This window comes from Heptranchias perlo, unplaced genomic scaffold, assembly GCF_035084215.1.
Source record: "Heptranchias perlo isolate sHepPer1 unplaced genomic scaffold, sHepPer1.hap1 HAP1_SCAFFOLD_1389, whole genome shotgun sequence".
Taxonomy (NCBI): Eukaryota; Metazoa; Chordata; class Chondrichthyes; order Hexanchiformes; family Hexanchidae; genus Heptranchias; species Heptranchias perlo.
In genome coordinates this window covers 16,378-40,133 of record NW_027138634.1, presented here as the reverse complement: position 1 = coordinate 40,133, position 23,756 = coordinate 16,378, and the positions used below count along the sequence as shown (strand labels likewise).

General features: G+C 49.0%; 1 protein-coding gene, 1 long non-coding RNA gene and 2 other non-coding genes across 4 annotated transcripts; 3 read left to right on the top strand and 1 right to left on the bottom strand.

The window, feature by feature from the left end:
* Nucleotides 1-1,170: 1,170 nt before the first annotated feature.
* On the top strand, nt 1,171-13,038 carry LOC137308778 (transmembrane emp24 domain-containing protein 10-like; the record flags this gene model as incomplete). Its single annotated transcript, XM_067977280.1, has 4 exons — nt 1,171-1,343; nt 3,982-4,102; nt 5,997-6,123; nt 10,714-13,038. Coding segments are annotated over 3 exons (326 nt in total), but the record flags the coding sequence as incomplete, so codon positions are not given.
* Nucleotides 13,039-15,187: 2,149 nt separating this feature from the next.
* On the top strand, nt 15,188-15,259 carry trnaa-ugc (transfer RNA alanine (anticodon UGC)). The gene has a single exon. It is a non-coding gene; the product is annotated as a tRNA-Ala (tRNA).
* Nucleotides 15,260-18,502: 3,243 nt separating this feature from the next.
* On the top strand, nt 18,503-21,275 carry LOC137308777 (uncharacterized). Its single transcript, XR_010959619.1, has 3 exons — nt 18,503-18,633; nt 18,999-19,089; nt 21,010-21,275. It is a non-coding gene; the product is annotated as an uncharacterized lncRNA (long non-coding RNA).
* Nucleotides 21,276-23,682: 2,407 nt separating this feature from the next.
* On the bottom strand, nt 23,683-23,756 carry trnat-agu (transfer RNA threonine (anticodon AGU)). The gene has a single exon. It is a non-coding gene; the product is annotated as a tRNA-Thr (tRNA).

Sequence of the window (23,756 nt, the reverse complement as noted above, 5' to 3'; positions counted from 1 at the left end):
TCTCCCCTCTTCCTCTCACCCCAAACCTGAGTCCCCCCCACCCTCAGCCTGTCTCCCCCCTCCCCTCGTGACCCAAACACCCCGGGACCTCCGCACATCCCACCTGCCCGGCGTCCACATTTAAAGAACTAAAGTTTGGGGACAGGCCTCTCCTCCATCCCATAATACCAGGCCGCCCATAGTAACGGTCGCTGGGCCTGGGCCCGGAATCCGTTGCCCCTGGAAACCGCGCAGGAACCGAGCGACCCGAGAGCGGCCTCAGGCCCGACTCCCAGTCCCCGGCCTCAGGCCCTCCCGACTCCCAGTCCCCGTCCTCAGCCCTCCCCGACTCCCAGTCCCCGGCCTCAGGCCCTCCCGACTCCCAGTCCCCGGCCTCAGGCCCCTCCCCGACTCCCAGTCCCCGGCCTCAGGCCCTCCCCGACTCCCAGTCCCCGGCCTCAGGCCCTCCCCGACTCCCAGTCCCCGGCCTCAGGCCCCCTCCCCGACTCCCAGTCCCCGGCCTCAGGCCCCTCCCCGACTCCCAGTCCCCGGCCTCAGGCCCTCCCCGACTCCCAGTCCCCGGCCTCAGGCCCCCTCCCCGACTACCAGTCCCCGGCCTCAGCCCTCCCCGACTCCAGTCCCCGGCCTCAGGCCCTCCCCGACTCCCAGTCCCCGGCCTCAGGCCCTCCCGACTCCCAGTCCCCGGCCTCAGGCCCGACTCCCAGTCCCCGGCCTCAGGGCCCCTCCCCGACTCCAGTCCCGGCCTCAGGCCCCTCCCCGACTCCCAGTCCCCGGCCTCAGGCCCCTCCCCGACTCCCAGTCCCCGGCCTCAGGCCCCTCCCCGACTCCCAGTCCCGGCCTCAGGCCCCTCCCGACTCCCAGTCCCCGGCTCAGGCCCCTCCCCGACTCCCAGTCCCCGGCCTCAGGCCCCTCCCCGACTCCCAGTCCCCGGCCTCAGGCCCCTCCCCGACTCCCAGTCCCCGGCCTCAGGCCCCTCCCCGACTCCCAGTCCCCGGCCTCAGGCCCCTCCCCGACTCCCAGTCCCCGCCTCAGGCCCCTCCCCGACTCCCAGTCCCCGCCTCAGGCCCCTCCCCGACTCCCAGTCCCCGCCTCAGGCCCCTCCCCGACTCCAGTCCCCTCCCCGACTCCCAGTCCCCGGCCTCAGGGCCCCTCCCCGACTCCCAGTCCCGGCCTCAGGCCCCTCCCCGACTCCCAGTCCCCGGCCTCAGGCCCTCACCTCCTCCCCCCGCCCTGCTCCTGCCCCTCGCCGCCCTGAACCAGCTGCTGGCCGCCGGCGCCATCTCCTTCCAGCTGCCGTCCAACGCCAGAAGTGTCTGCGGGAGGAGATCCACAAGGACAGGCTGGTGAGCGGAGAGTCCGAGCTGAGCGAACAGCCGGGGCCGCCCGCCCCCACCTCAAGGGGGGAGAGAGGGGGAGAGAGGGGGGAGGGGGGGAGAGAGGGGGGAGAGAGGGGGAGGGGGGGAGAGGGGAGGGAGAGGGAGAGAGAGAGGGGGAGGGGGGAGGGGGAGGGGGGGGGGAGGGAGAGAGAGGGGGAGGGGGGGGGGAGGGAGAGAGAGGGGGAGGGGGGGGGGGAGGGAGAGAGAGGGGGAGGGGGGGGGGGAGGGAGAGAGAGGGGGAGGGGGGGGGGGAGGGAGAGAGAGGGGGAGGGGGGGGGGGAGGGAGAGAGAGGGGGAGGGGGGGGGGGAGGGGAAGAGAGAGGGGGAGGGGGGGGGGGAGGGAGAGAGAGGGGGAGGGGGGGGGGGAGGGAGAGAGAGGGGGAGGGGGGGGGGGGGGGGGGAGAGAGAGGGGGAGGGGGGGGGGGAGGGAGAGAGAGGGGGAGGGGGGGGGGAGGGAGAGAGAGGGGGAGGGGGGGGGGAGGGAGAGAGAGGGGAGGGGGGGGGAGGGAGAGAGGGGGAGGGGGGGGGGAGGGAGAGAGGAGGGGGGGGGGGGAGGGGGGGGGGGGGGAGGGAGAGAGAGGGGGAGGGGGGGGGGGAGGGAGAGAGAGGGGAGGGGGGGGGGAGGGAGAGAGAGGGGAGGGGGGGGGGGGAGGGAGAGAGAGGGGGAGGGGGGGGGGAGGGAGAGAGAGGGGGAGGGGGGGGGGGGAGGAGAGAGAGGGGGAGGGGGGGGGGGAGGAGAGAGAGGGAGAGGGGGGGGGGGGAGGGAGAGAGAGGGGGAGGGGGGGGGAGGGGGAGGGGGGGGGGGAGGGAGAGAGAGGGGGAGGGGGGGGGAGGGGGAGGGGGGGGGGGAGGGAGAGAGAGGGGGAGGGGGGGGGGAGGGAGAGAGAGGGGGAGGGGGGGGGGAGGGAGAGAGGGGGGGGAGAGAGAGGGGGAGGGGGGGGGGAGGGAGAGAGGGGGGGGAGAGAGAGGGGGGAGGGGGGGGAGAGGGGGGGGGGGGGGATGGGAGAGAGAGAGAGGGAGAGGGGGAGGGGGGGGGAGGGAGAGAGAGAGGGAGGGGGGGGAGGGGGGAGAGGGAGAGAGAGAGGGGAGGGGGGGGGGGGGGGGGGGGAGGGGGGCGCGAGGGAGAGAGAGAGGGCGGGGGGGGAGGGGGAGGGGGGGGGGGGAGGGAGAGAGAGAGAGGGAGGGCGAGGGAGCGGGAGCTTGTCCCCCCATTCAGTCCGACCTTGTCCCCCCATTTCAGTCCGACCTTGTCCCCCCATTCAGTCCGACCTTGTCCCCCCATTCAGTCCGACCTTGTCCCCCCATTCAGTCCGACCTTGTCCCCCCATTCAGTCCGACCTTGTCCCCCCATTCAGTCCGACCTTGTCCCCCCCCCATTCAGTCCGACCTTGTCCCCCCATTCAGTCGACCTTGTCCCCCCATTCAGTCCGACCTTGTCCCCCCATTCAGTCCGACCTTGTCCCCCCATTCAGTCCGACCTTGTCCCCCCATTCAGGTCCCGACCTTGTCCCCCCATTCAGTCCGACCTTGTCCCCCCATTCAGTCCGACCTTGTCCCCCCATTCCAGTCCGACCTTGTCCCCCCATTCAGTCCGACCTTGTCCCCCCATTCAGTCCGACCTTGTCCCCCCATTCAGTCCGACCTTGTCCCCCCCATTCAGTCCGACCTTGTCCCCCCATTCAGTCCGACCTTGTCCCCCCCATTCAGTCCGACCTTGTCCCCCCATTCAGTCCGACCTTGTCCCCCCATTCAGTCCGACCTTGTCCCCCCCATTCAGTCCGACCTTGTCCCCCCCATTCAGTCCGACCTTGTCCCCCCATTCAGTCCGACCTTGTCCCCCCATTCAGTCCGACCTTGTCCCCCCATTCAGTCCGACCTTGTCCCCCATTCAGTCCGACCTTGTCCCCCATTCAGTCTGATTTGTATTTCACTCCATTTCCCCCCTTGGTTCCATTCCCTTTAATCCCCTCACCCAACAAAAATCCATCAATCTCAGTTTTGAAATTTTCAAGTGACCCCCGGCCCTCCCCCTTTTCCGGGGAGAGAGTTCCAGATTCCCACTCCCCTTTGTGTGAGGAAATGCTTCCTGACATCACCCCTGAACGGCCGGGCTCTCATTTTAAGATTATTCCCCCTTGTTCTGGACTCCCCCCACCAGAGGAAATAGTTTCTCTCTATCGACCCCATCAAATCCTTTAATCATCTTAAACCCCTCGATTCGATCACCCCTTAATCTTCGACACTCGAGGGAATACAAGCCTCGTCTCTGCAACCTGTCCTCGTAATTTAACCCTTTTAGCCCCGGTATCATTCTGGTGAATCTGCACTGCACCCCCTCTGAGGCCGATATATCCTTCCTGAGGGGACGGTGCCCAGAACTGGACGCAGTGTCTCCAGATGGGGTCTGACCAGAGCTCTGTCCAGCTGTAATATAACTTCCACCTCTTTGTATTCCAGCCCTCGAGATAAAGGCCAACGTTCCATTATCCTTTTTAATGATCTTTTTGTACCTTTCCACCATTGGGAGGGTGGTGTGGGGAGGGAGCTGTGGGGGACAGTTCCGGGCTGGAGCCAGGGTGTAACCTCTCTGTTTCCCCTCCCCCAGGTGACGGACTCCTCCGGACACATCCTGTACTCGAAGGAGGAGGCGACTAAGGGCAAATTCGCCTTCACCACTGACGACTACGACATGTTCAAGATCTGCTTCGAGAGCCGCCTGCCCCCGGGTGAGTGAGTCCGAGGGGGGGGTCCTGGGGTACGGGGAGGGCTCGGGCAGAAATAATAATAAAAGGGAAAATAGCTTACTGATAAGAAAAAGGGATGAGAACAAAGTCCAGGTCACAAATAGTGTCACAGGTAATATAAATACTTCAGGTTCATAAAAAAAATACAGGAAATAATAAAATAACTGATTAAAAAATAATACAGCAGTGATGAAAAACAAGTGTGATATTTTTAAGAGTGAGAAAAACAGCATCAGAACCTACGAATTAAGAGCAGGAGTCGGCCATTCGGCCCCTCTGCCATTTGATAAGATCACGGCTGATCCGATTGTGACCTCAACCCTACTTTCCTGTCCATCTACTGTAACCTTTGACTCCCCTGTTAATCAGGAATCTATCTAACTCAGCCTTAAAAATATTCACTGACCCGGCCTCCACCGCTCTCTGGGGAAGGGAGTTCCACAGACTCACCATCCCCTGAGAGAAAAAGTTTCTCCTCATCTCCGTCTTAAATGGGAGACCATTTATTTTTAAACTGTGGTCCCCGAGTTCTCGTCTCTCCCACAAGGGGAAACATCCTCTCAGCATCTGCCCCTTCTTTTCTCCTCAGGATCTTATATGTTTCAATAAGATCACCTCTCATTCTTCTAAACTCCAGCCTGTCCAGGCCCAACTTGTCCAACCATTCCTCATAAGATAACCCCCTCATCCCAGGAATCAGTCGAGTGAACCTTCTCTGAACCGCCTCCAAAGCAATTATGTCCTTCCTTAAATAAGGAGACCAAAACTGCACACAGTATATTCTAGATGTGGTCCAGTAGGTCTGTTGCCCAAATAAGAGTTCTACACACAAGTGCAGATAGCATAAGGAATAAAACAAGTGAATCAGACAGTTAAAACAAGTATAAAAGGACTGTTAGCAACACAGCTGCCAGACTGGGCCTGCGGCAGGTGATGAGCAAACCAACACAAGGGAAAAACCTACTTGACTTTGCCCTCACCAATCGACCTGTCGCAGATGCATCTGTCCATGACAGTATTGGTAGGAGTGACCACCGCACAGTCCTCGTGGAGACGAAAACCCGTCTTCGCACTGAGGACACCATCCAACGTGTTGTGTGGCACTACCACCGTGCTAAATGGGATAGATTCAGAACAGATCTAGCAGCTCAAAACTGGGCATCCATGAGGCGCTGTGGGCCATCAGCAGCAGTAGAATTGTATTCCAGCACAATCTGTAACCTCATGGCCCGACATTTTCCTCACTCCACCATTACCAACAAGCCAGGGGATCAACCCTGGTTCAATGAGGAGTGTAGAAGAGCATGCCAGGAGCACCACCAGATGTATCTAAAAATGAGGTGCCAACCTGGTGAAGCTACAACACAGGACTACATGCATGGTAAACAGTGGAAGCAACATGCTTTAGACAGAGCTAAGCGATTCCACAACCAACGGATCAGATCAAAGCTCTGCAGTCCTGCCACATCCAGTCGTGAATGGTGGTGGACAATTAAACAACTAACTGGAGGAGGAGGCTCTGTAAACATCCCCATCCTCAATGATGGCAGAGTCCAGCACGTGAGTGCAAAAACAAGGCTGAAGCGTTTGCAACCATCTTCAGCCAGAAGTGCCGAGTGGATGATCCATCTCGGCCTCCTCCCGATATCCCCACCATCACAGAAGCCAGTCTTCAGCCAATTTGATTCACTCCATGTGATATCAAGAAACAAGATTGGGAGTGTTAAGAACCTCGCCCCTCTCTACAACTCCTCCCCTCGCCTCCAGTGCTTCAATATCCTTTCTGTCGTGTGGGTCTCTCAAGTCAACAATGGATTTACTACATCTTTGTCCGATCTTACAGACCGTCTCTCTCTCTCTCTCTCTCCCTGCCCAGATCGCCAAGGCGGAGAAGCTGAAGCCACTTGAGGTGGAGCTGCGACGATTGGAGGATCTGTCAGAGTCGATCGTCAATGACTTTGCCGACATGAAGCAGCGAGAGGAAGAGATGAGGGACACCAATGGTCGGAGCACCCAGCACAGGCTTCAGTCTGCAACACCCGCCCCTTCTCCACTTACTGCTCTCGGTCTCGGGGACCCTGTCTCGTTCCTCGGTCAGCGTCACTCACCCCTCCGAGTCAGAAGTTTGTGGGTTTTAGCTCCCTCCACCTCCCGGGACATAAGCCCCTCTCCCCTTCTCTCTCCCATAGCACGAGCCTCAGCTTCATACGGTTATCCAGTCGTCCTGTGAAAGATGCAGTGGGCTCTGCTTCAGGCACTTTGTGGCAAAGCATCCCTTGCCCCAACTGCCCTCCACTAGCCCTCGGAGTAAAGAGGGGTGGTCTAGGGCTTGGGTACCAGGGGCCAGGGGTTAAAAGGACTGCAGGACTGATCCCCAGTGTCAAAGGGACTTAGTTTTTTAAAAAACGTACATTTATATAGCCCCTTCCACGACCTCGGGATGTCCCAAAGGACTTTATAGCCAATAATGTACTATTTTGAAGTGTAGTCACTGTTGCAATTTAGGAAACGGGCAGCCAATTTCCACACAGCAAGATCCCACAAACAGCGTTGTGATAATGACCAGATAATCTGTGTTTTAGTGGCGTTGGTTGAGGGATAAATATTGGCCAGAACACCCAGGGGAGAATTCTGCTCTTCTCCCATTAGTGGCCGTGGGATCTTTTACGTCCACCTGAGAGGGGCAGGCAGGGACTCAGTTTAATGTCTCATCCGAAAGACGGCACCTCCGACAGTGCGGCACTCCCTCAGTACTGCACTGGGAGTGTCGGCCTGGATTAGGTGCTCGAGTCTCTGGAGTGGGGCTCGAACCCACCATCTTCTGACAAGGGGGCCTTGTAGAGGCAGATAAGATTCTGCATATTTTCATTCCAAGTTTGACTGCAGGATAAGGGAACGTGTGTACAAACTGGGGCGAGTGTGGGCAGGATGGAACACCCGGAGGGGAGGCTCTCAGTAGGGTAGCGGAGGGAAAACTCAGAGTCCTTTCATGGGCCGTTAGATGGGGTGCTCCATGGGCTGGAGGCCTCCACTCATCTAAACCAGGGAGTTGGAGTCAGAGGGCTGGGACCTTTCTACACCAGAGGGCAGAGTTGTGGAATAAGTTTTTGGGGAAGGACGGTATAAACGGGGTCCAGAGACAGAAGGGATCATTTGAAGCCCCTGGGATTAAAGGGACAGTGGCTGCATGGTTACAAAATTGGCTAAGGGACAGAGAGTAGTGGTGAACGGTTGTTTTTCAGACTGGAGGGAAATATACAGTGGTGTTCCCCAGGGGTCAGTATTAGGACCACTGCTCTTTTTGATATATATTAATGACTTGCACTTGGGTATTCAGGGTATTTCAAACTTTGCAGATGATACGAAACTCGGAAATGTAGTTAACAATGTGGAGGATAGTAACAGACTTCAGGAGGACACAGACTGGTGGAATGGGCAGACACATGGCAGATGAAATTTAACACAGAGAAGTGAGAAGTGATACATTTTGGTGGGAAGAATGAGGAGAGGCAATATAAACTAAATGGTACAATTTTAAAGGGAATGCAGGAACAGAGAGACCTGGGGAGTGCACAGACACAAATCCTTGACGGTGACAAATTGAGAAGGCTGTTAAAAAAAGCATACAGGATCCTGGGCTTTATTAATAGAGGCATCGAGTACGAAAGCAAGGAAGTTATACTAAACCTTTCTAAAACACTGGTTAGGCCTCAGCTGGAGTATTGTGTCCAATTCTGGGCGCCACACTTTAGGAAGGATATCAAGGCCTTGGAGAGGGTGCAGAGGAGATTTACAAGAATGGTACCAGGGATGAGGGATTTCAGTTATGTCGAGAAACTGGGATTGTTCTCTTTAGAGCAGAGAAGATTACGGGGAGATTTCATAGAGGTGTTCAAAATTATGAAGAGTTTTAATAGATTAAATAAAGAGAAACTATTTCCAGTGGCAGAAGGGTCGGGAACCAGAGGACACAGATTTAAGGTAATTGGCAAAAGAACCAGATGGCGATGAGGGTTTTATTTTACGCAGCGAGTTATGATCTGGAATGCGCTGCCTGAAAGGGCGGTGGAAGCAGATTTAATAATAACTTTCAAAAGGGAATTGGATAAACACTGAAAGGAAACATTTGCAGGGCTATGGGGAAAGGGGAGGGGAGTCGGACTAATTGGACAGCTCTTTCAAAGAGCCAGCACAGGCATGATGGGCCGAGAGGCCTCCTGCGCTGTAAGATTCTTGGTGGTGGGATTGACCTGTTAGAAAGGGACAGGCATCACTCTGGGGTCACTGGGACATCCTGGGGTCACTGCGGGATCACTGGGGACAGTCTGTCGGCCTCTTGCCGCCATCTGACAAGGTGGCGGCAGCTGCCATTTTTTCCAAGATGGTGGCAGCGCTTGCCGCCATTTTGTCCAAGCTGGCTTCATTTATTATATAAATAATTGACAAGTTTAAAATGTAATATAAATAACTCAATAGTTTAATTCATTAAATAAGTAATGAATTGCTTATTTTGTTATATCAATAATTAAATTGTTTTCAAGTGTTTAATTTATTATATGAATACTTCAAATGTTTCATTTATTATAAAGAGAATTCAATAGTTTAAATTATTCAATTGATTAATTTATTATATAAATAACCAAGAGTTTAATTTATTGTATAAAAAATTCAATAGCTAAATTTATTATGTAAATAATTCAATTGTTTAATATATTATAAATAATTCAAGTGTTTAATTTTTTATGTAAATTATTGAATTGTTTAATTTATTCTATGAATAATTAAATTGATTAATATATTGGATAAATAATTCAGTAGTTTAATTATATAATAATTCAAGTGTATAATTTAATATATAAATAGCTCCATTGTTTAATTTATTGTATAAATAATTCAATTGGTGAATTTATTATACAAATAAACAAGTGTTTAATTTATTGTATGAAGCATTCAAGTGTATAATTTATTGCATAAATAGTTCATTTGTTTAATTTATTATTTAAATAATTCAACTGTTTCATTTATTATCTAAATAATTCAATAGTTTAATTTATTATATAAATAATTAAAAGGTTTTAATTATTATATAAATAATTCAACTGTTTCATTTATTATATAAATAATTCAATAGTTTAATTCATTATATAAATAATCAATTGTTTAATTTCTTACATAACAACTTCAGTTGTTAAATTAAACTATTGAATTATTTTCATAAATTAAGCATCTAAATAATTCAATTGATGAAATTATTATACAAATAATTCAAGTGTTAAATTTATTCAGTGAAGAAACAATTGTTTAATTCATATAAATAATTCGTGTTAAATTTATTATATAAAGAAACAATTGTTTAATTTATTATTTCAATAATTCAGGTGTTTCATTTATTATATAAAAAAATCAATTGTTTAATTTATTATATAAATAACCAATTGTTTAGTTTATTATATAAAGAGGTCAAGTGTTTAAATTATATAATTAATTCACAGGTTTAACTTATCATACAAAGATTCAAGTGTTTATTTAATCATATTAATAATCCATTATTTAATTTATTGTATGAAGAATTTCAAAACATTATTTATTGTATAAATAATCAATTGTTTAATTTATTATATAAATAATTCAATAGTTTAATTTATTATAAATAATTCAAAGGTTTAATTCATTACACATAATCAACTGTTGACTTTATTATATAAAGAAGTCTTGTGTTTAATTTATTATATAAATAATTCAACTCAATATTGAATTCTTTATGTAATAAATTAAACGAAGGAATATTTATATAATGAATTAAACTATTGAATTATTTCTATGATAAATTAAACACTTGAATTATCTGCTTCCAATGTCTTTGTTTTTCGGCCTGATATTAAGATCATCAATGGCGGATGCATCACCCAGCATGCAGCGCGGTTCAGATTGTGCCCTATCTGAATCAGTGGAGCCTAGTGCGCAGGCGCAGTAGTGACTCATTACCGGTCAGTGTGTCCTGAGCATGCGCGGCCAGTCGAGGCTGCGGGAGGAGCGCGTTCGGTGCAGGTCAGAGGATCGGAGCAAGAGGCTCAATAAACCCCGGGGCCCGGGTCCGGGCTCAGGCCCAGGCTCAGGCTTTACAAACCCCGAGTGCGGCCCCAGACCCGAATATAAAACAGTGAACATTATCCCCCCCTCACTACCCGCCGGGAAATGAAGGGGAAATGGGGATCGGTCAGGGAGCGTCTGTAAATGAAGGAGAAATGGTGATCGGTCAGGGAGCGTCTGTAAATGAAGGAGAAATGATGATCGGTCAGGGAGCGTCTGTAAATGAAGGAGAAATGGTGATCGGTCAGGGAGCGTCTGTAAATGAAGGAGAAATGGTGATCGGTCAGGGAGCGTCTGTAAATGAAGGAGAAATGATGATCGGTCAGGGAGCGTCTGTAAATGAAGGAGAAATGGTGATCGGTCAGGGAGCGTCTGTAAATGAAGGAGAAATGGGGATCGGTCAGGGAACAAGAGAGGAAAGAATGTTTTGTAGAAACTGGAATTGTCTGTTCTGAATTTCTATCCTGTACTTACAGTGATGACTTTTATAAACTCCTTTGTAGGGTATTAGAAAGGGAGGATTTGCAGAGGGAAACTCAAACCAAAGATCACGTCAAGATCTGACAGAGTCACTCGATTCATCAGGACCTGAATATCATCGACCTTTGAATGTGGAAGGAGAAATGTTTGTCTGTTCTATCTGTGGGAGAAGATTTCAAACAGCAGTGTGAGTGGGAAAGCACCGAGACACACACCCGAGTGAGAGTGTTCCAGTTCACTGACTGTGGAAAGAGCTTTAACCAGTTGCACAGCCAGAAAAAGCATCGCACCGTTCACAGCGGGGAGACACCGTACACGTGTTCTGTGTGTGGACGAGGCTTCAACTGATCGTCCAACCTGGAGAGACACAAGGACACCCGGACCACGGAGAAACCGTGGAAATGTGGGGACTGTGGGAAGGGATTCAATTACCCTTCAGAGCTGGAAACTCATCGACGCAATCACACTGGGGAGAGGCCGTTCACCTGCTCCGTGTGTGGGAAGGGATTCGCTGGGTCATCCACCCTGCTGAAACACCAGCGAGTTCACACTGGGGAGAGGCCGTTCACCTGCTCCGTGTGTAAGAAGAGATTTACTCGATCATGCCACCTGCTGAAACACCAGCGAGTTCACACTGGGGAGAGGCCGTTCACCTGCTCCGTGTGTGGGAAGAGATTCACTTGGTCATCACACCTGCTGACACACCAGCGAGTTCACTCTGATGAGAGACCTTTTAAATGCTCTGACTGTGGGAAGAGCTTTAAAAGCAGAAACGAACTGCTGAGACATCAACGCAGTGACACCGGGGAGAGGCCGTTCACCTGCTCCGTGTGCGGGAAGAGATTCACACTGTCATCACAACTTTTGTCACACCAGCGAGTTCACACTGGGGAGAGGCCGTTCACCTGCTCCGTGTGTAAGAAGAGATTCACTCATTCATCCTCCCTGCTGAAACATCAACTTGTTCACACTGATGGGAGACCTTTTAAATGTTCTGACTGTGAGAGGAGCTTTAAAAGCAAAATTAATCTGCTGCAACACCAACGCACTCACACTGGGGAGAGACCATTCTCCTGCTCTGTGTGTAATAAGAGATTCACTCGGTCATCCCACCTGCTGATACACCAGCGAGTTCACACTGGGGAGAGGCCGTTCTCCTGCTCCGTGTGTGGGAAGAAATTCACTCATTCTTCCACCCTGCTAACACACCAGCGAGTTCACTCCGATGAGAGACCTTTTAAATGTTCTGACTGTGAGAAGAGGTTTAAAAGCAAAAGGAATCTGCTGACACACCAACGCACTCACACTGGGGAGAGGCCGCTCACCTGCTCCGTGTGAGGGAAGGGATTCACTATTTCATCCAAACTGCTGACACACCAACTTGTTCACACTGGGGAGAGACCTTTTTAATGTTCTGACTGCACGAAGAGCTCGAAATGCAGATACAAATTGTGAAGACATCGACACACTCACGTTAGGGAGAGGCCGTTCACCTGCTCCCTGTGTAAGAAGAGATTTACTCGGTCATCACACCTGCTGAGACACCAGCGAGTTCACACTGATAAGAGACCTCTGAAATGTTCTGACTGTGAGAAGGGCTCTAAAACAAATGATCTGAAACACCAACACACTGACACTGGGGAGAGACTGTTCACCTGCTCCGTGTGTGGGAAGGGATTCACGAATTCATCCCACCTTCTGAGACATCAACTTGTTCACACTATTGAGTGACCTTTTAATGCAGTAACTTTGAGAAGAGCTTTAAAAGCAGAAATGAACTGCTGACACATCAACTCACGCACTTTGTGGTGTTAAAGTAAAATTTAAGCTGTTGGATTAAAGGTAAAAATGACCTTTTTGGCGACTAGTGTGTGTGTGGCTGCGGTCACTGCCCCGAGACCACACTGAAATGTGCCTTGTGCGAACCAGACTACCCATAATTAAAGCTTAAACATAACAAATGATGATTAACAAATTAATGTACTGCTGAACAAAATGGACTCTGCTAAACAAGATGGACCCTGTGAAAAGACATTAAAAAATGCTGACTGAGTACAATGAACTGATAAAAACTACAGAACCAGACTGAAGAGACAAAGACCAGACTGTCTTAAGTTGATAACAGTTGTTTTAATGTGATTGGAGGTCAATTGTTGCTATGGGGGCCTAATTGGCGAATGTGTCACGAAGCAAGGCTAATAATGTAATAGCTGCTAAATGTCTGTACTTGTAATGTATAAAAGAATCTCAACGACCATTTTAAAGTTGAGAAGGTGACTGCGTACACTGCGGAGTGTCAAGCTCTTCTCCCAAAGCTTTGTCCAATAAACTGCATGTTGAATCTTTAAGTCTGACTCCGAGTGGTGATTTTCCCACAACAGTGGAGAGACTGTTCACCTGCTCCGTGTGTGGGAAGGGATTCACTCAGTCATCACACGTGCTGAGACACCAGCGAATTCACAAGTGACTGCAGGGGTTGGATTCTGCTGTTAATCACATCCAGGACTGAACTATGGTGTTTAGAGTCAGGAAGAACAACGTGTAAGGATTAACCCATTAACAGATAGAATTTAGTATAATTATAATCAATAGTAGAAGTAGAACAAAATGTACTGTGAATCTATGTATCTATAAATGTAAACTGTACTGTGTATTAATATAGAATGAACCATGTAACGTGTGTTCAATAAGAAAGTGCTGGTGGGCCGAGAAGGATGCATGATGGTTATTATAGTCAAGTTTGCAGTTAAAACTAAAAGGATGCTGACAACAGTAAAGTGGGAATGAACAGACCTAAGGGAGGAATGTGCTGTAATAGCATAATGTCTAAAAGACATGCAGATAAAGGGACTGAAGGTTCATTAAATCAAGGAGTCACTCAGGCTCAGGCCTCTCTATCTCGAGCCTCCACAAGCTCGTGAGCAGAAGTCTGTTTATACAAACGGTTCTGTGAAGGCTGGCAATGTAAACTCTAAATAAGGTTCTGTTAAGTCTGTAACAACAAGGCACGGATGGGACCAGGAGTTATGCTTGGAATGTAACTTCTGAAGGTTGAGAGACATGAATAATGGTCAGGCTGAGAGATGTGGATATGAGAGTGAACTGCTCATAAACTGAAAAAGGGAAGAAGTAGAGACCTCAAAAGCTGAGGAAGGCGCACAAGATTCTGGCAAGGAAGAAGAGAACTTTTCAGTCCACAGATCACAGGAAGAGAGAGAGAGAGACCGCACCGCAGTCACTTGGAGGGACAGAGAGAGAGAGAGAGACCGCACTGTAGTCACTTGGAGGGATAGAGAGAGAGAGAGACCGCACCGTAGTCACTTGGAGGGATGGAGAGAGAGAGAGAGACCGCACCGTAGTCACTTGGAGGGATGGAGAGAGAGAGAGAGACCGCACCGTAGTCACTTGGAGGGATAGAGAGAGAGAGAGAGAGAGACCGCACCGTAGTCACTTGGAGGGATCGAGAGAGAGAGAGAGAGAGAGACCGCACCGTAGTCACTTGGAGGGACACTCCCGAGGTTTGAAGGAACACTCACTATTTCTCTTTGTTAAGTATCACCTTTTTGCACTAATTGTGATGTGATTAATAAATCGGTTTTGCCTTTAACCGTAATATCAGTACCAGTGGTGATCTTGTTGTTGTCAGGAACCAGTCCTTAGATTGGATTCGATTATAATCCTGAAAATAGTGGTTTAAATCCTACAATTGGCGACCACGAAGGGACTATTTCTGACAACAGCTAAAACCTGGTGGGGGATAGTTACACAATATAAATTGATTATTTCCCCATTAAAATGCAGTGAGTGGGGGATAGTTACATAATATAAATTGATTATTTCTCCAGTAAAATGCAGTGAGCGGAGTGCACACCCACCACGGGTGGCCTCATAAAATGAGGACAATCAGTTTTTCTTTCCTTGGTTGGAGTTTTCTGTAATCTGGGGATTTAGTCCAGTGGTCGAGCGCATGTTTCGCATGTGTTGAGGTTCTGGGTTCAATTCCCTGTATTTTTTCACCAGAATTACCCACGGAAAGTTGAAAGACGCTTTTTGAGCTCAGCGAGTTCCAACTTCTGAGGCTCCACAAGCATTAAATTGTCCCGGAGCGGGACTTCATCTCACGGTCCCCTCAACAGCTCAACTCAAAGCAGCCGCCGACTGAGGGGAATGTGTGACGGTGCAATATCGAGCGAGCAGTCCCAGCTCTTGTTCCTGTTTGACGCTCTGTCATTCTTCCATCTCACTTTATGATTCAGAGGTTGGATTTCAGCCTTGTCACTGACCATTAGCGATTGGGTTTTTTTATTTCCGCAGATTTTTTTTTGGAAAGTTCAAAGTAAAGAGGAGCAGAAACCCTGTGAACTGAAGCAGAGGTTGAACATTGTGAACACGCGGGACCGCTGGGCATCTCGATGTCCTGGAGAGACGGAGCAGAAAGCTCACGGCTTCACTTCTAAAGTGTCTGCTTGTTTATTTCTCAGGTACCTTTTGCCCCGTGGGGATGTCGCTCAGTGGAAGAGCGCATGCTTTGCATGTATGAGGTCCCGGGTTCAATCCCCGGCATCTCCAAACAAGTTACATTTCAAATTTTGGATTCAACTGTGAGAATATCATCTGAGACTCGCCTCACATTTACACACAAGGAGAGACAAGAGTTTCTTCACCTCGCGAAAAACCGAACGCTCCGCACAGAATATCATTCAATGGGAGAGCGCCCACGGTGTTTCAATGGCTCCCATCTCATGGTTGAACAGCTTGCCCAGTGATAGATTATTTCCAGTTTCACAGATTGGGGGGAAGCAGCGGACCGGCGTTCCGACCACAAAGAGGGAAGAATAGTCTGGATGTTGGGAGCTTCTTCTTTTCCCAGAGAGGAGTGAGCATCTGGAATGCATTCCCGGCTGGTGCGGTGGGTGCTGACCCTCTCTGGTGTGGTGGGTGCTGACCCTCTCTGGTGCGGTGGGTGCTGACTCTGACTCTCTCTGGTGCGGTGGGTGCTGACTCTGACTCTCTCTGGTGCGGTGGGTGCTGACCCTCTCTGGTGTGGTGGGTGCTGACTCTCTCTGGTGCGGTGGGTGCTGACTCTGACCCTCTCTGGTGCGGTGGGTGCTGACTCTGACTCTCTCTGTGCGGTGGGCGCTGACTCTCTCTGGTGCGGTGGGCGCTGACTCTGACCCTCTCTGGTGCGGTGGGTGCTGACTCTGACTCTCTCTGGTGCGGTGGGTGCTGACTCTGACTCTCTCTGGTGCGGTGGGTGCTGACTCTGACCCTCTCTGGTGCGGTGGGTGCTGACTCTCTCTGGTGCGATGGGTGCTGACTCTCTCTGGTGCGGTGGGTGCTGACTCTCTCTGGTGCGGTGGGTGCTGACTCTCTCTGGTGCGGTGGGTGCTGACTCTCTCTGGTGCGATGGGTGCTGACTCTCTCTGGTGCGGTGGGTGCTGACTCTCTCTGGTGCGGTGGGTGCTGTCCCTCTCTGGTGCGGTGGGTGCCGACTCTCTCTGGTGCGGTGGGTGCTGACTCTCTCTAGTGCGGTGGGTGCTGTCCCTCTCTGGTGCGGTGGGTGCCGACTCTCTCTGGTGCGGTGGGTGCTGACTCTCTCTGGTGCGGTGGGTGCTGACTCTCTCTGGTGCGGTGGGTGCTGACTCTCTCTGGTGCGGTGGGTGCTGTCCCTCTCTGGTGCGGTGGGTGCCGACTCTCTCTCCGCCTTCTCGAGGGATCTGGACTGGTTCTTGACTGGGGCAGAGATGGAATCTTATAGAAGGTGAGTGGTTTTCCAGTTAACCAATGCATGGTCAGTGTGATCCACTGGACTCGATTCGATAGCCTGAGGGAGTCGGGGAGGAATTTCCCAGAATTTCTCCTCCTTATTGGCCCTGGATTTTTTTCTGGTTTGTCACCGCTCCCAGGAGATTCCATGTTCCCGGTGGGTGGGGCTGGTGGTGTGTGTGGGAAGTGTCCAGTCACGATGCTCCAGGCATGTGGGGCAGGATTGATGAACGAGCTGGTCATTTCCTGCCCGTCATGTCCGTCTGTAACCCCAGATCGTCAAGGTGTTTTTAGTGAAGTGATCTTTAAACACAAAACCCACACCTGGGACAAGTCCTGTGTCCGTCTATAGTGAAATGAGACTCAATGCTGTCTGGGCCTCACCTTGTCCTCCTCCTTTTACATTATTGTATTGTCCGTTTGGTTAAGATGAAAATACAAATTATCCGCTCTGGGCTCCTCCAGTCTCTCTGTGTTTCTCTCTCTTCCTAAACTGACTGACTGTCAGATAATAGTAACTGGTGTCCTCTCCATCCCGTTCTCAACACTCAGACACGACTAGTTACTGAATAAATTCAACACTCACAGACAGTCCAGTGTCAGACAGTTACAGACGGTTTCTCTCCACCTTTCCTTACAGGACTGGCGAATGATGAATGCCCCGTCAGACCGGTTGATATACAGTAAAAGGGACAGTGACCGTCTCACCAATAGCACCGGAGGTCTGTTCACAGACACAGAATCAGTCTTTCCCTTTCTATCAGTGTGTCTATATTACGCTCAGTAACAGTATCCCGCCTCCTTGTACAGCACTGGGGAGAGAGAAAGACAGACAGACAGAGAGAGACACACAGACAAACAGACACAGTATCAGTCTCACACTTCCCATCAGTGTGTCCGGTTCACACTCAGTAACAATATTCCACCTTCATGTACAGCGCTAGAGAGAGATAAAAACAGACAGGCACAGTATCAGAATTACACTTCCTATCAGTGTCTCTGTATCACTCTCAGTAACAGTATCCCACCTTCATAATCCGTTCAAAAGAGAGAGAGAGAGAAACTGACCTGTAATGTCCTGTTCACACAGAGTAACAAATTGGAAAATATTCCATTCCAATTGCTATTCCAAGGTGGAGTGACAGAAGATGCAGTCTCATCTCTCACCGATATTATTTCAGAGACAGACACATTATTAATCCCACTCTCAGGGACAGTGTCACACATTTAACCCTCTCTTGCATGTTGTCCCCTCTGCAATCTTGCAGCTCAGGGCCGCTCTGTATTACTCTCAGTGACCGAGAGTTTCACTCCGATTGAAATAAACTGGGACTGTTGCTGCCTGATATTAATCCTACACGGTCCCAGCAAATACACCGACTCCCACTTTCCTCCCCCGTTTCTCCAGGATTGGTTTGAGGAATCCTCCCTCCAGTTTCGGAGTCAAACGTTACTTTATCAGTCAGGGAGCCAAGAATGAACAGAACCCATTGGCTCATTCCACAGCCGCTCACTTTATCTCTGAAAGACTATTTCCCATCAAAAGAGCCCGAGAGAAACAGCAGGGATGGAAACCTCGAGTTTAATAGTTGGAGATTGTAAAGTCAGTCTGGATTCCAGCGTTAGGCACTGGTGGAATCCCATCTGTTTCCCATTCTGGTGCCTGTTCCTGCACTGCCTGTGGAGCCCATTCCCTCTGACCTTTCCCCCAGACCCACTTCCTTTGCTCAGACAGGCGGGAATGGAGAGATCACGGCCCCCGGGGGAAGGGAGCAAAGAGCAGCCTCGTTACAGCAGCTCATCGCTCCGGGACCGTGTCCGCAGATGGGCTCAGAGATCGGCATTGAGTCCGGGGGAAGGGCAGGGGGAGTCCGGGGGCTGTTTGTAAGAGGCGGAGTGGATCAGGAACTGGTCCCGGAACATGGAGTGAGAGGGGGGAAGGGAGAGGTCATTCTCGGGCTGGGTGTGGACAGGGTGTGTCCAGGGGAAGGGAGAGAGAATGGGAAGAACCTGCTATTAAAACCATTGCTGCTTTCACTCCCCAAACCAGGAGTGAATGGTCCTGGTTTAGTTCCAGTCTCACCCTGTTTATTGTTATTGGACAGTGAAGAGTGGGAACAGAGCCGGACAGTAAGGATGTGGGGAGTTATACAAAGAGCATCTATTGCAGGCAGCAGGTGAGAAGTGTGAAGGACACAATTTAAACAGCGGCTGTTTATTTTCGGTTGAACGGTTAGTCCCATGGGAGAGGAGATTAGAAACCTGACCTGGACAAAGGTCCCTGCCCCATCGGGTAGTCCCATTCATGGATCAGTGCAGGGGTTGGGTTGTGTCTGGATGTCACTAAATTGTTGTAAAACAGCCCAACACACCTGGTGTGCAGAAGCTGAGTGCTGCAGTGGAGTCAGACACTGACACTGTTTGTATCACCGGTTTTCATTTGTGGATATTCTAAATGATCATTAGAGATATTAAACTGATAACTTTTCCATTTTCAACCTCACCATTTCTTGAGTTACAAGAGATCATTTTCTTTCCACAGGCGAATCCTTGAATGATCCAGAATGAATGTGATGTTTCCTCCACCCGAGGCACAAGGAGGAGTGCAGCCAGCTCCTTCTCACACACAGGAGGTACATTATCACCCACAGAGCACAGAGACACAGACAGGTCATCAGTTCCACAGTCTCAGACAGTAGAAGTACTCAGTCCCACACTGATCCCAAGTTCCAGAGACACACTTTCAATCCAACATTCAAACAGTGCGGGTGAGGCAGACACTGTTCCATTTGCCCCGAACTCAGTCCCGCTGACAGGCAGATACAAAAATCCCAGTCCAAAATCACACTCTCAGATTGAAAGGCACTGTGTCAATCTCACAATAGGGCAACATAGCTACGAATTAAATACCAGAGAGAAATCACACATGGTACCCGATTGAAAGGGACAGAATGAATCCCAATAATGTACCCGAGATTCCAATTGAATACTATCCCAGAACTCTCACACACATGACTTTAATACATGAAATATCCATTCGAAAAGTGTACCATTTGCTACAAATCCAAACCTCACGTACAGTATCGATTGAGAAATACTGAAAGACAGTAAACCTGAGAAGCAAATTAGATACCAGTTCAGACTGCACTCGCAGAATGAAATTTAAAGATAGAGTATCAATTCTATTAGTGCAGACTGAGATACACATTATATACCAGTCCAAAAATCTCATACAATATTAGACTGAAAGATACAGTATCAATTCCATTTCTACAGACTGATCTACACATTACAAACCAATTAAAAAATGTCACCTTATCAGTTTGAAAGATTCATTATCATCCACAATTGTACTCAGATTTAATAGTAGTCCAAAAAGCACACAAATTATCTGATTAAAACCTCCAACATTAAATCCTAAAGTTCGTCCATATTTACAAATTAAATAAGGAGTAAAACTCTTCAAACATTAAGATATTAAAGCTAAAGTATTGAACGCAATAATGTAATCTGAGAGAATAATTATGTACAGATACAGAATGAATCTCACATTCAGATACAGTACCAGACACACAAACACAGAATGAATCCAACACTCACAGATACAGAAGGAATCCCAAACTCACATACAGTACTAGAGACTGACAGACACAGAGTTAATCCCACACTCTCATCAAGTACCAGGGAATGATAGGTACAGTATGAATCCCACACTAACATGCAGTATGAGTAACTGCATATTTAGGATGAATTCAACTCCCACATACAGTCATGGGGACTGTATATAAAGAATGAGTCCCACACTCACATGGAGTACCAGAGACTGACAGATACCGAAAGAATCCCACACTAACACACAGTATGAGAGACTGCATATAAAGAATGAATCACAAACTCTCACACACAATGCTGACAAGATACAGAATCAATCCCAAGTTCACACACTGTACCAGAGACTGACAGATACAGAATGAATCCCACACTCACACACAGCACCAGAGACTGACAGATACAGAATGAATCCCAGTAAACTATCAGGGAATCAGCACAGACCGGGGATCAGGGCCTTTACCCAGTAAACTATCAGAGAATCAGCACAGACCAGGGATAAGGGCCTTTCACCTGTCAGAGAGAACATTGTATCACAGATCACATTCTGATTTACAGCCGTGCATAACAGATGTTTGTAGCTGCGATGGCCGAGTGGTTTAAGGCGTTGGACTCGAAATCCCCTGGGGATTTCCTGCGTACGTTCGAATCCTGTTCCCAGTGATACTTCTTAAAGTTATTTTTACTGCTCAAATAACGATGAACTGGAGTTGACGAACCGCATTCCCTCTCTCAGAGAGACTCTCCAGCGCGGCTCATGCTTTTAATTCGGAGCCCAATGGTCTCTTGCAAAATTGCGAGACACGTGAAGGAATCTCTCCCAAGCTCCATCTTAAATTCTGCCCGTTCGCAGAACTTGACATTGATCCTATTTCTTCCTGTACTTTGATCCCACCTTGTCTCTGTCTCTGACTCTCTGTGTTTTTCCCTCATGGACTTCTCAGGCTTCGTTGAACAGCCACGGATGATCGAACCTGGAACACCGGCAGTGAAGGGTAAAGATGGAAAGACTGAGACGGGGGGAGAAGCAAAGGTGCAACCCAGCTGATGAATTCGTAACTAATGTCCACACATTTATGTCTCTTCACCCTCACAGTGAAACATCAGCAATTTGAGTCCAGTCCACTTATGGTAGAGTGGATAATATGCAGATGTTGAGACAGACACCAATCGAACCGTTGCCGTGGTGATGAAAGCTCCGAATCCTAAACACTGGACCACAAGGAAACGCTGAAAATTCTTTGCTGTGAACAAGCAGACCAACGCGGCCTTTCCCACTTGCCCCTTTGTAATTCAGGTCATTTTCGTGTCAGACAAGCTGCTCGCACAAAATGGCATTTTCTGTTCGAACGACTATCGGGACAGAAGGTGATGTTCAGGCAATGACAGCACCAAGTGCAAGTAGGCATGGACATGGAATGGAAAGTGAGGGAAAATACTCCCACAAGCTGCTGATGGACATGTTTCCATTTCCAAAATTCACGCATCGAATCAATGCAGCTGCTGGGAAAACTCCAAGGCAACGCAGGTCTATCGGGCATCGTTTGAAGCAACTGGCAGTTTAAAGTGTCATCTCCTGCTGCTCCTGTGGGGAGTGAGGGAGAGACACTGTCGGTATCTGCGTACAGTTTGATTTTGTACAAAACTGTACAGAGAAAGAGCAAATATACCAGGGCTGTGAGATATTCTATATTATTCATATTTGACCAGAGGAATATCCGCAGTCAGAAGCTGAAAAGAAGGGAGAGATAAGAGGCCTGAGAATAAACACAGAGCTGAATGAATCACGGAAGAGTGAAAGAAAAATAAATGTTATCAGTTCCACTTTATCTCGTGCTCAATCCTGGGAGCTCCCCGATGGACTGGTGGTTAAAATTCAGTGCTCCCATCACCGCGTGGTTCCATTCCCAGTCAGAGAATTAACTTTAACAAGAGTTATGAACTTAATAAATAATTACATGAAGCTAATTAAACCCTGTTCGTAGTTGAATGACTGTTTTGATCACCATTAATCAACCAATAACGTTCTGTTTCAGACTGAAGGAGATGCTGACGTGGTTACCGAGAGACAGACAGACAAAACTTGAATAAGATTTTTGTGCTTTGCATGTGATGAAATTTCATCATTTTACAGACTGGATCTTAAGAGTGGGATTAAAAGCTCAGTGCAGCCGTTGTTAAATTTAACATTAACAGGCAATTGTCGCCGTTTATCACAGGAACGCCCGAACCGGTTCTCCGATGAAGATGAAAGTAACGCAACGAGGAACATCTGATCCAACACGAAAGGCATCGGGCTGTGATAAAAATCCCCACCGTTTTGCTTTTCCAAAATAAAGGGTGTGACATTTATTCTCTGAAAATAGAAACAGTCTGGTCTCACTCACTACAGTAATCTCTCTGTCACAGTGAACCAGCTCTCCTACTGCGAGTGTGACCTCCCTTCGGGCCTTTCGGGGGCTTGTCTCAAGATGAATTGTGATTTCCGTGAAGCCAATGTTCCATTCCTTTATATGATTCATGTGCCTGATTTCCGACCGCAGGGTAAATGGTGGAATATCAGCCCTGCTCAGCTGGCAATGATCACAGTACATTTTCTTGCAGACAAAACACACATTGAAACCCTGGAATTTTGATACGATGAATCCTGAGGAAAAATAAAATAAGGACTCGAATCATCAAACTTTTGTGCCAACCGATTGCGCCACCGAGTCAGGTGGAAAAATCATCCGCTAAATCAGTAATTCACTGAGCTAAACCTTGAGGCTGCAGTGACCAATATAACAGCTGTCTACTGTCAGTTTACTTTTACAAAATCAAGAGTTGGAGCTTGCAGGAGTGAAAATCCAACAAGCCGGTCTTCACTCTTAAAGCAGCAACTGTGAAGTTAAGAGAAACGTGCCGGAGAAATACTCGATTTCAGCGCGGTGACACTGGGCCAGAGTAAAGCTCAGTTAATATGATCGTCGAGTGGCGAGAGGGTGGATTTGGAATTCCTGAGCATTTTCCAGATCTGCTTGGAGCACCAATCCCTTCAATTCATCACTTACAGGGACAATTCGATTCGCGGTTTCTTTTCCCTGAGCTTGGCGAGATCTTAAAAATTGAAAGCGACTAATATCAAAGCGAACCTCGTCACCGACATGCTCACAGATACAGAGCGGTCACACTCTGCTTCAGTGAGATGAAAGCCCAGAGCAGTTTCAATGTCGAATGTAATTGGAAGCAAAGCTCGTTCAATGAAAGTGCAGGTCATTGAGGTGCCTTTAAAGTCCTGATTGTTTGAACTGAATTTCTTTCAAAAGCGCTTGAGATTCAGGTGGAGTGATTTGGGGACTCCTTTTCCCTCTTCGCAAAACTTTGAACCGCAGATCAAGATCCAAAGTCCAGGGCTAAATTAGGGTTTCTCCAGGGTATGAAACATCGAATCAAGAATTATACCCCGACCTCAACGAGCCCAGAAACAAGAACGTGTCACGGACACATTCTATGAGAGGGCTGTCTGTATGATGAAAAGGCATTTTTGAAAAGACCTCCTGATCAGTTCCGTGTTGGATCCTGAACAAAACACAGCACTGTGTGCTTCTCAAATTCACTGAACACCATGAATTACACAAAGGCACCACTAGGAATTGAACACAGGATCTCCTGTTTACTAGACAGGTGCTTTAACCAACTAAGCCACGGTGCC